The 11,771-nt window shown below is 33.5% G+C and overlaps 1 protein-coding gene across 1 annotated transcript; it reads left to right on the top strand.

Annotated features, from left to right (window-relative positions):
- The first annotated feature begins 2,890 nt into the window (after positions 1-2,890).
- LOC138328234 (nucleoside diphosphate-linked moiety X motif 6-like) lies at positions 2,891-11,393 on the top strand. Its single transcript, XM_069274946.1, has 6 exons — positions 2,891-3,135; positions 4,710-4,916; positions 5,366-5,424; positions 5,723-5,774; positions 6,002-6,049; positions 6,866-11,393. Exons 1-6 carry the CDS (start codon positions 2,955-2,957, stop codon positions 7,192-7,194), a joined length of 876 nt encoding a protein of 291 aa, XP_069131047.1. The 5' UTR covers positions 2,891-2,954; the 3' UTR covers positions 7,195-11,393.
- The last annotated feature ends 378 nt before the right edge of the window (positions 11,394-11,771 follow it).

The following is an 11,771-nucleotide window of genomic DNA, read 5'->3' as shown; positions in this document are numbered from 1 at the left end:
AAATTACATCAGTATAATTATGATAAAAGACTCGTTTGAACATTTTTTTCAGATCACCAGATTTTTGGCCTTGATCACTCCAAAAGGAATTGCTATGTTCCAAAGGCAACGGTTTAACATGAGATTCTGAAATCACATGTCCACGGAAACAGCCATCAAGTAAATTATGCTGGGAAAAATGAATGGGAAAAATTTTTTTAAAAAAACTTCCATATCTGTGTACATATATATTATGTTAAGACTATTGCACCAACATTTACTCACGTTTTCGATGGCGAAATTAGGGGTCGATTGCGCACTGGCAACCGAAATTTTAGTCGGTGAAGGGAGGGGTTAAAACCCGATAAGACAACGAAATTTTAGAGCGGAGCCACATCGATGCCTCTTCGCGGGCCATTCACCTATATATAGCTAGCGCCTGTTTATACAGTACAACGAGGTCAACTACCCGTAATTACATTCACATGTACCTGCGAATAAAAGACAAGCATATCGATAATTACTCACAATTTTAATGAGTTATCTCCCATGTATCAAGTTAGCTGGCCATGGTGTGCCTTTAAAAATCCTTTTGCTGATACGAGTAAATGATCATATAGGTAGCTTGAAGGTGGAATTTCGAGGAAACGCCGTAGAACAATCAAAAATTCAAAATCTAAAATTCATTGGTTTTTTCCCCAACCTACTTCCACTCATAGAAATTGACCTAATTTGGAATACTTGTCCTAAAATATTTTGTTTAATATTATATTCTATTCATTAATTATCATACAAAGCATTTTGTTTTACTTTTCATGTCCCTTGTCATTGGTAAATCATTCATGCTTTATATAATTATAAAAACAGTATCCTTTGTATGTTCAGTGCCACATTTCGAATGACATTTTATTTGTATGTAAAGAATGTTTCATGTATATATTTCACGAAAATCATTTGTTTGTTATTTATATCACAAATTGTTTGTTGTTTACGAGGATACAATGAAAATAACAATAGCTCCAAGTCATATCAATAAGTTTCGACTGTTTTATTCCATCAGAATTACAACTGGTATGCGATTTGTAAGGTAATTTATATTTACTTCATTTTTATGACAATAAATTAGGCAACTTCAGATGGTATGACAGCGGTGAAAGAAAATACACTGGCATAAGACATGAAATATCCATAGCACACTTGTACCCATATTATGATATGATGCATGAAAAATAACAATCCCCATTCGAACTGCTTGTGGTAATATTAGGAAAAAACATGGTTTTATAAGAGTGTGTAATAAGCATTTAAAAGATATCATGACAAATACAATGTACACACATACTGCATGTAAAGAGTATATAAAAGATAAGTATAAGTACATTGACATTCACACACTATCACATCATTGAAGTAGATACAATATGATAGACATAAAAGCATAAACGTTAAGGTTAATGTAACTGAAAAGAAATATTGTACACGATAAGCTAAAAAGGAGTATTGAAAACATAATTTATCCCCACTACTCTTACATAAAGATAAAGCATATATACTACAGTCGTGTAATTACGTTAAAATACCATATTTATTACAGAAGTACATTCAATTCACACCCCAATACACTCACATAAAAATTATAATTTCCAAAATATTTTGTAAATAATGGAGGGGTTAGATTTGACAGATACATGTATTAAGAAAGATGTTACTTTGTAAACCTCTTTAGTGTCAGAAGAAAGACTTACATTTATGTAATAACTACAAAACTTTCCCCGCACATGCATGTACACTTAAATTACATGTACGTCACTTAAAGATGCAGAACCTAGCAACAGCCAACAAAAAGTTGACAAAATAAAAAAATAAATGGCAAACTTAGGTTTTTCAATAAGTCCAAAAATAATCAAAGTTTCGTATTTAAAAAAAATCTTTAATTTCTTCTGAAATAATTAAATCACTGTTTATATATAGCTCGTTGTGGTTTTCTTTGTGTAGGATATATATATACTTCCGAAATGTCTTGTTTTATCAATGTAAATGTGTATTGTAAAAGCATTCATAAAACATTAATTAATGAATAATCTGAGCAAACCTAGTTGGAAACAACTCGACATTTAAAAATGATACTTCGCAGTACTGCCAAAAATCACAATAGTTACAAAGTGAAATGATTAGGTACGTTCAGATCAAGCAGAAATCAAGTTGTGGTTTATAATTTCATAGTCGTTTGTCAGCCTTAAGCTAGGAATATTTACATATATAGCGGTATCACCGAATATATGTTTCTGCTGTTACTTGCATACGGATTTGTGTGGACGACAGAAGAAAGTTTAAAAATGGCTTAACTTGATCATCAGCATTAAATGTATGTGGGTTAAAGTAAGTTTGTCCAGGCTTTTTTTTTTTTTTTTACAAATCCCGTTTTTACAAGTTTTTTAAGTGCGCGAAAAACGATACCTCTAGGGTACATGCACAAAATGTAGTTTACATGTACTAAAATGTATATTTACTAATGATGTAAGGTTAACAATGGTAATTCTAAAATTTGTTTTGAACTATTTCTTAAAAAATTATTAAAACTTCGAAGTAATTACCCAGAGACCCGTTACGAATGACGAATTCTATGACTAAGGCCGTTTTCGATTATGCGATTTGACTGGTTGGACCTACATGTTAGTTGTTCGTTTTTGAATTAAAGACCTGGTGATTTTATATTGTTTTCAGGCGAGCCTTGACAAAGCCGTCACAGGCCTGTATCATAAACTGCAGGTCCGTCTGGATTTATATGTGAAATAATGACTTTTACAAACGGTCGAACCGGTTGTTCCAAATAAACGAAAACGGCCTACGTATATGCTAAGGGAGGCAACCTTAGCCTTTTTAGTCAAGAGTTATCGTTCTTCCGAGGAACTCTCCTGTAGTTCAGACGACATACGTGTTGAGAGAGAAGAACAATTAATGTAGAACAATTTAGTATGCATGGACTAGGTATGTTGGGTCGAGTGATATGTCAGAAGTGCTGGAAGCTGAGACCTCCTTCTTCGCGTTTCTTGACATCGCTGTCAGGAGATACTGACAGATTCAACGGCATCACCGTGGACGTTGAACAGGTGCCCCATACAATGTCAGACGAGGAATTTCACGGTTTATTACACGGTATGTTTCTAGCTATCAAAACTAAAAAGTCTGGTAAAAACTACTGACAACGTCATTTCATGATTGTAGAGACCCTACTTTTCTGCATTGATCTGTTGATATGTAATGGTGATGATGATTATTTGCACATCGGCGATATGGAAAAGGCCAGATGTGAAAGTAAATATGTAGATTATGTAAGAGACATTGGAGTGCCAATTTCTTTAGAAATAAGACTCAACAACCATTGGAAACATATATTCGCCCAGCTAAAAAAACCATAATAAAATCAAAATGCATACACAAATGTACATGTACATTTTGTACGGTCATGAAAACATACACGTACGGCCCCCAGTGTACAGTACTAGTAAATGAAATACAAGGCTACATAAATACATGTAATGTAAAAGAACAGGGAAAATACACATATACATATATGATTCCTGTCGAATGCCCGACCAGGAATCGAACCCGGGTCTCCAGCGTGGAAAACTATGGCTCTACCAATAGTGACCGAGCCAAATAAGCATGATCCGTCAGTTGAGCGACAGAGACCGTAATTATCTTATCTTAATAACCAAATAAATATATTTTGTTTTAATGTACTGAACAACATAATACTGGGTACTGCCCACACTTAATAATGACAACACATTAAATACGCAGGAAAGTTAGTGACAGCACAGGATATGTTGTTCAGTACACCAAAATAAATATATCTACAAAGTTTTATAAAGGTTGGTGCAAAAATGAAGTAATTATTTCGAGATTGGTCCCTGCATGGCCAACGATAGATCAGTTGGCTGTGACAGTATACCGACAACATATTCTGTGTAATCACTAACTTTTCTGCCTATTTAATTAAACTGTTGTTGTTTGCTGTCATTTCTTGTCACTTATTGTTGTTTCTTGTCGATATTACATGTAAGTATATGACAGCTAGGATACATGTACATTATGTAAAATGACACAACTAACCCATGGACACTAATACTGATCCTGGGGTATTAAATATGAATTAAAAATTAAGGCAAATCTTTATGATTATAATCAACATCAAGTGCTCTACAAGTAAGTAACAATCCTTTATTTACCTTAAAGATGCTCCACCGCTGACAAATGGTCTTTTTTCACTATCAAAAATAAGAGCGGGCGATTTAGTATTTTTCTTCAGTTACAAAATTTACTTACTTTACACCATTAATTACCACCATGATGGAAAAGTTTGAGCTTCTAATTTTTTCTTCAAGTTAAAAATATGAAAAAGAATTAATTGCATCCCGAAAAAATGCCTTGGCACTATATCCTATATGGAATGAATTAAGTACTGATTGCGCATGTATCTAAAGCAAAACAAATTATTTTGTATTATTTTTTGTGTTAATTAGACATATATATACACGATTAAACACCAATTATTGTTCATATAATGAATATCATTTATGCGCTGTTAGCGGTGGAGCATCTTTAAATGACCTTCGTCAACTAACCAAATATATACAGGTGAACAATTATTTAAAAGGACAAGTAAGATCTTCTCCTTGATTCTGAATTTCATCTTTATTGATTTAGCTTATTATTGTTTCTTTTAGATTCTCTTCAAATATGGAAATCTGAAAAACTGAATGCTGCATGGTTAAAAATGCCAATTCAGTATGGAAGATTTTTACCCATTGCTGCCAAATTTGGCTTTCAATTTCATCATGCAGAGGAAAACAACTGTCTACTAAAATTATGGATGAAGGAAAGTGGCGAGGACAAAACTCCTCGCTTTGCTACTCATCAAGTTGGAGTCGCAGGTATATGCAGACCTGCAGTGACATATTTTTGTGCATTTAGGTTCAAGTAAAGATTAATTTCAGAGAGAAATATTGCTGTATTTTGCGTAAATTGGTTAGTTAGTGTATAAACATTGTATATAAAATATATAACTTTACATGTACACTTGTAACTGCACATATTTTTATTAAAGTTAAATATGCCATAATATTATATGCACAATGCAAAAAAAAAACAAGAATTTTAAAGTCTATTAATTCTGTGTTGTATTGAGGTTTATAAGGCATCATACATGTGTCTGAGCATTTGAATGATTTACACATGCAACTTAATTCATCAAATCTGGTGGTTTTCAATAAATTACTGAATAAGAAATCACATGTCAAAATTTTCGTCCAGTTTGGGCAAATTTAATTAACAATACTTTTTGAATTACATGTTTAATATATCCATTTTTTTCACTTATCAGGATTTGTATTCCGTGAAGATACTGAGTCAGTTTTGGTTGTGAAGGATCGTAAGAGTAAAGTAAGTTAACAAAGATACATTGTACAGTCTTTGCTATCATAATAAAAACTTATTCCTCATTCTATTCCTTATTCTTGAGCTACGTACGCTCCTCTTGCATATCAATTTCAGCCACTAAGAGTGAAGTTAAGTCATGTATAGGGACTATACATGTGAATGTTGAAAGTTTGCATTAACTTTACTGACAAGAAATCTTTATGACAGGCACAGGGAAAATTAAAATCTAGATAAAAGTAAATGTTATAGTTTAATTATAGATATAATAATAAACTGTATAGTGCTTTTCTCTACATTGCAGTTCTCGTATTGGAAGTTTGCTGGCGGACTTTCAGATTTAGGAGAAGATATAGGTATGTTGTCACCATGAAATGATTTGTCATGTTAGCGTTGATGTGATCAGACAATTAACATGCAGAAATTTTCTGTTTTTACAACTGGATGAGAATTTTTTCAATCATATATATGTACAAAATATACATGGTCAAATATAAGCAAGTCTTCAATTTGAAAGGTATTTTGATATCGGTACAGCCAAAAGTCTGGAGACTTACTTATTTATAATTACATTGGTTTACAGGAGATACTGCTGAGAGGGAAGTGTTTGAAGAGACAGGTGTGAGGACAGGTAAGATCTGATCATGTGGAAGGGAATAAGTTAAGTATAGAAAATATATCACTATAGTCTTCCTTTTCTGAGCACAAGTGTTTTTAAGGTGTCTTACATTCTTTCACAAGTCCCCTGTCTCTGGGATTCAGTGGCAGAGCGGTTAAGGTGCCTGACATTCTACCACTAACCCTCAATCTCTGAGGTCAAATGCAAAAGAAGTAAATTATTTTTAGAAGATGTCAGGTATTCTGTCACATTTTCACAACCTCTTGGGCTCAGTGATAAATTTGATCTACATTTTGTACTACAACATATCTCTGTTCACCGCTAAAGTCCACTTTCATGTATCTATAAAGACCACCAAAGGGACACTTCAGCATGGAGGGAAAATGGACTTTATAGCCAGCTAGATGGTCTTTATACATAGGTTGGGACCCTAAAAAGCGGTCTTTTAATGCAAGTTGTCTTTATATATGTGTAGGTGGTCGATATTAAGGCAGTACATTTATATGACATTCTACTACTAACCCTCCACCTCCAGACTTATTGTCTAACTGGTTAAAATTGGAATCTCTAAAAGACAACCTCTGATTCAGTATAAAAAGAGACATGTCATACTGTAAAAATATATGTATTGAAAAAATTTGATTTATTTTTACATATGCATAAGTGTATGTCCCTTTCATTTGAATTAAATAAATTTAAAGTATTAGCTATTAAAAGTTCACAATTATAATACATGCCATTTTACAGAGTTTCAATTAAAAAAAAGGATGATCAGGACTTTGTACAGTAAGTCATATAGATAATTGGCACTGCCATGACATTTTACAGAGTTCCAGTCGGTGATGTCAGTCAGACAGCAACATAACCAACCTGGTGCCTTCGGCCGATCTGACTTTTTCTTCGTCTGCCGCATGAAACCTCTGTCATACGACATCAACCCCTGTAATGAGGAAATCAGCATGTGCCAATGGATGAATATTCATGAGCTTTATGAAGGGTCCAAATCGGTGGCACCCATCACGAAGCGTATATTGGACTTGGCTATGTATGGACTTAAGGAGGGCTTTCACAATGTTGATGTGTATGCTGAGGACATGGAGTCTGTATACAGGGGACTTAGGTATAAGTTATACCATCGACCATACCCTATATCATAGTGGTCGGTATATTTAGAAAAAATTCATTCTGCTGTAAATTACTTTTTTTTAAGGGTCGACATTAAAAGTGAATAATAACAATTGTACTGAAAATATGTAGAAGAACTTTCTACTAGTCAAAATTGAAAGTTGTGATATATATTAGAGTTATTTTCCATTGTATTTTTCTGGGAGTACATACATAGTGAAACAAAGGGAGGTAACTCTTGATAGACCTATATGAAATTGCAAAATTAAACCACCTTGAAAAGCACATGGCAGGAAAAGCAAAATCAATTTGTAATGAAAATGATCAGGGTGATTTAAAAAAAAAATTTAAAAAAAAAGAAGAAAGAATTGAAAGAAAACAAAAACATTTGGGTAAAGAAAAGACATCTGTTGTAATGTGCTAGTCATATCATATAGGTAATTCTAATTTGTTCTCTGAACTCAGATTTTTCATTATCACCAAAGCCTGGCAGTATTTTAATGGAAATAAACTGCATATACGAGATAAAAAGAACAAACAAATCATCCAGTATTTGATGGTGCGATCAAATCAAGTTTTTTCTGACCTAGTTAAGTTCCAATATCAGATTATATCATGATGTTAAGGTGAATCAGGCTACATGTACACAATGAAGCTCTAGTGAAGAGTACACATAATTGGAATCCTTATTACATGAAATTGTAATGGTGATAGTAAATCTGTAATATTATAATTTTTTGTGGATTTTTTAAACTTTGTTGGTCTAGCTCTTTTGGTAAAATGCTAAAGAAAAACAACAACAAACTTAAGATATTTATTGTACTTGATTATCCTGATGTTCAATCACATGAACATTTTACTTTAAAGATGCTCCACCGCTGACAAACGGTATTTTTTCACTATTAAACACAGGAGCAGACGATTTAGTATTTTTCTTCAGTTACAAAAGTTACTTACTTTACACCATTACCACCATTGAAAAGTTTGAGCTTCTAATTTTACTTCAAGTTAAAAATATAAAAAATAATTAATTGCATCCCGAAAAAATTCCGTGCCGCTATATCCTATATGGAATGAAGTACTATTTCGCATGCACCAAAGGCAAAATAAATTAGTTTATATCATTTTTTGTGTTAATTATACATATATATACACAATTAAACACCAATTATTGTTCAAATGATGAATATCATTTATGCTCTGTCAGTGGTGGAGCATCTTTAAATGATACAAGACTCAATATGAAGCACCTGTTTAAATATGAATAAATTAAAATCTATATTTTTATTTTTATGTTAGTTTATAATTCAAATTTTAATACAAGTTCAGTATTCTGCTCTTTTTAAAAAATTTTCGGATTTCATTTTAACATCAAACTATCATGCCTAGTAAGTTTTCAAAACTTCTGACGTCTTTGTGATAAATCCATTTGACCTCTGATGTATATGGGATTATTTCTCAGAAGTTTCATTTACGGAATCACCAGATCCAATTAAATATCAATTTTACTCAGGAAAGTGTGTTTTAATAATGAATCAAACTAGTCCTATAGTTTCATTTGCATATACGTTTTATATATATGTTAAGACTATACATTATACATTTTAATTCTAGTATTGTTTTGTTGGCAAATAGTTTATGTACATAAAAATGGACATGTACACTGTATAGTATACACAGGGCACTGCCATCTGATGTTTCAATCCTTGATCACTTATTACCAACAATGTCCAGCATACTGTGTGTATAGGCTTGTATCAAGTCTCTGTGTACGTACATATATATGTGTGCAAGACTTGACATTTTTATATTTATATGACAAAGAATAAAATGTATTTTTTTCAAAAAAAAAAAATAGAACTTTTATTTCATTTTATACAGCTAGAATTATATCCAACTATTTTTTGAATTTTTGGTAAGTTTGACTTAGATTAATTTAAAAATCTCTTTGTCCAGCTTTGTGCTGTGTGAATTTTCAATTGTAAACAAGTTACATTTTCAACGTCTTCTCAAAAACCATTGGTCCAACAACCAGGTTTTCGGCCTTGTTTGAGTAAGTGCTATCTGCATGTAGACTGTTCATGTTAATGATCCTCATTCAGGGTCGTAGGGATCAGCTTTTATGGCTTCTGAATTTAACAACCAAGATGTACAGAGACCTACAATTTGTACCTTTGTATAGTACACAATATGTCGCTGATATAGGGCTAGTACATGGTAGCATGCATTGATGTAAGGTCTACACAGTCTGTACAATTGAATATCCTTGACCTTCATCCAAGGTCATGTAGAAGTTGCACGTACTGAAATATTTCAATAATTTCTGCAAAATAGCAAAGAGTTTCAGATCCAGATATTGGACATAAAGCATACTGTACATGGATTAATCGCCTTGACTTTCATTCAGGGGTCAAATATATGCATTATAATCTTCAAATGGCTACTGCTGAAATATATCAGAAGACTTGAATTATGGTCTGTTGCATGCAGGGATGTACATGTAGTGCTATCAATTTTGATAAAATGATTGACCTTGACCATCAGTAAGGTCAACCTCATTTGAGGTTTATAGTGCATGTACAAATGTACATGTACATTGTATACATTGTCCACACTGGTAAAAAAATCATACAGAAAATTAGCATTAATTAAGAGGCCGGAAACCTCATATGAGCATGCATCAGTAGAATACTTGGATGTTGGACTACCAATGCAATTATGTCCAAATTCATCTTAGAGCCTTGTGACCTTGAATCTCATTCAAAGCTGCATGAATGTATAAAGCTGAAATCGATATAATCTTACTGCAAACGAGTTAAAGACCTATATACAAAAATCAAATATTGCATTGGTAGCATTTTATTTTTATGTTTGTTTGTTTATTTTATTTATTTATTTGTTTTGGTGCTAGATTGTGATGCATTTGATATTTGTGAACCACACATTTTTTAAATCTTTATGAATGGGTGCATGGGAAAGTTCTATAAAACATTACCCTATGACCTAATGCCTATCAGACTGGCATTTATGTGTAATCTCGTAATCGATTTATTGGCGATTGGATCTCTTTCAAGTACACACACACACGTAAAGGGGCAGGTATGATAAAAAGTGTAGCACACCTCTTGAGCTGATCACGTGACGATAAGACCTGTAGATATACTGGTTTGTATACCAGTTTGTTCCGGCTAGGAGCGGACACAAAGTTAAAGCGACTTCAGCTCCAAATATATTTACTTACATGTACATATGAACAACAAAATACGGGTTATGATTATGTCAAGGGCAAAGCTACGTGATATCATGGATGTCTTTAGATTTCAATATTAGTAGTGCAGGTCTTATTGTTGTCAAATAACTTGTTGAAATTCTTTATATGATAATTTGGTAATAAGTGGTCGCGATCGGATGATGTACAAACGAGTGCCTCGCCTTTCACCTAGCCGACCGGAGTTCGATCCCTTGCATGGGTGTGAAAAGCTCAGTGGTCATGCATCTGCCCGACCACGTTGATTTTCTCCGGGCACTCCAGTTTCCTCCCACTTAAAGACCCTTCGTGTGCTTATATTCGGGCAAGATACGGAGATGTTGCAATTGCTCTCGTGCATAACGAAGATAGTCGATGATAGCGGCCGATTGCCGTCCCCATCGGTTCCGTTTTAATACTTGCAGGCAATTCACTTTTTTCGATGTTTTATTTTCCGTATTTGCGCTCAATGTACAATGTAACATTTTATGAATGTTGATGTTGTAGATTGAAATACATGTAAAATAATCATTCGCTATAGGGTTGGTCGGTCGATTGGCATTAACGTTCTCGTCATTCATGGCTTGTGTTTTAGGAGACCATAATATTTTCGTTTAGTCTCATTTATAAAAGTGGAAATCATGCCATTTTTATTATTTTACATGTATCTCACTAAAGCTTTCATACCATCAAGATAACATTTTACTGACATCGCGCAAATCAGTTGCTCGTCCCTTTGGTAAACAAGAGCAGGAATTACATGTACCACTTTTTTAAGAGGATGATATTTATCGGCTACGGGACAGGGCCCAATGCTTTCTTCATATGGTCGAGGGTTCGATCGAAGGTCTAAAATGAGGCGATGTCATGGGGGACGGTTGGCAAGTAGAATATACTCAAAATTAGTCGACTTTTACTATCTTGGAACAGGTGCAATTTTAACGCCCTACTTGTAGGACAATAGCTGCGATGACGTAGCTCTGAACGACGACCGATAGTGGAAACACTGGTTCCACAAAAATGAAAGTACAGTGCGTGACTTTTTTTGCTTACATTTAAACTTCCCATTTAAGTTCGTTTGGCAGAACCTCAAATTCGTTAGCCAATGGTATTTAGTGCTATACTCTCCCCGCCTGAAACAGGGAGGACATAGTACCGAGTACCCTTGGCTAGCGAAACCTTTTTAGGATTCCCCATCTTGATTAAATATTAATTGAACTTATGAGGTGCGAACAGTAATCAAACTATGATAATAAAGTCAAAATTGTGTAAATGAAAGTTTGTTTTGTAAATAAAGATACAGTGTATCTATAAAACTGTGCGACTTTAAACGTTTAGTAGTGTACAGTTGCTTTATCAGCA

The sequence above is a fragment of the Argopecten irradians genome, chromosome 7 (genome assembly GCF_041381155.1).
Source record: "Argopecten irradians isolate NY chromosome 7, Ai_NY, whole genome shotgun sequence".
Classification (NCBI taxonomy): Eukaryota; Metazoa; Mollusca; class Bivalvia; order Pectinida; family Pectinidae; genus Argopecten; species Argopecten irradians.
This window is presented reverse-complemented; position numbering and strand designations above follow the sequence as displayed.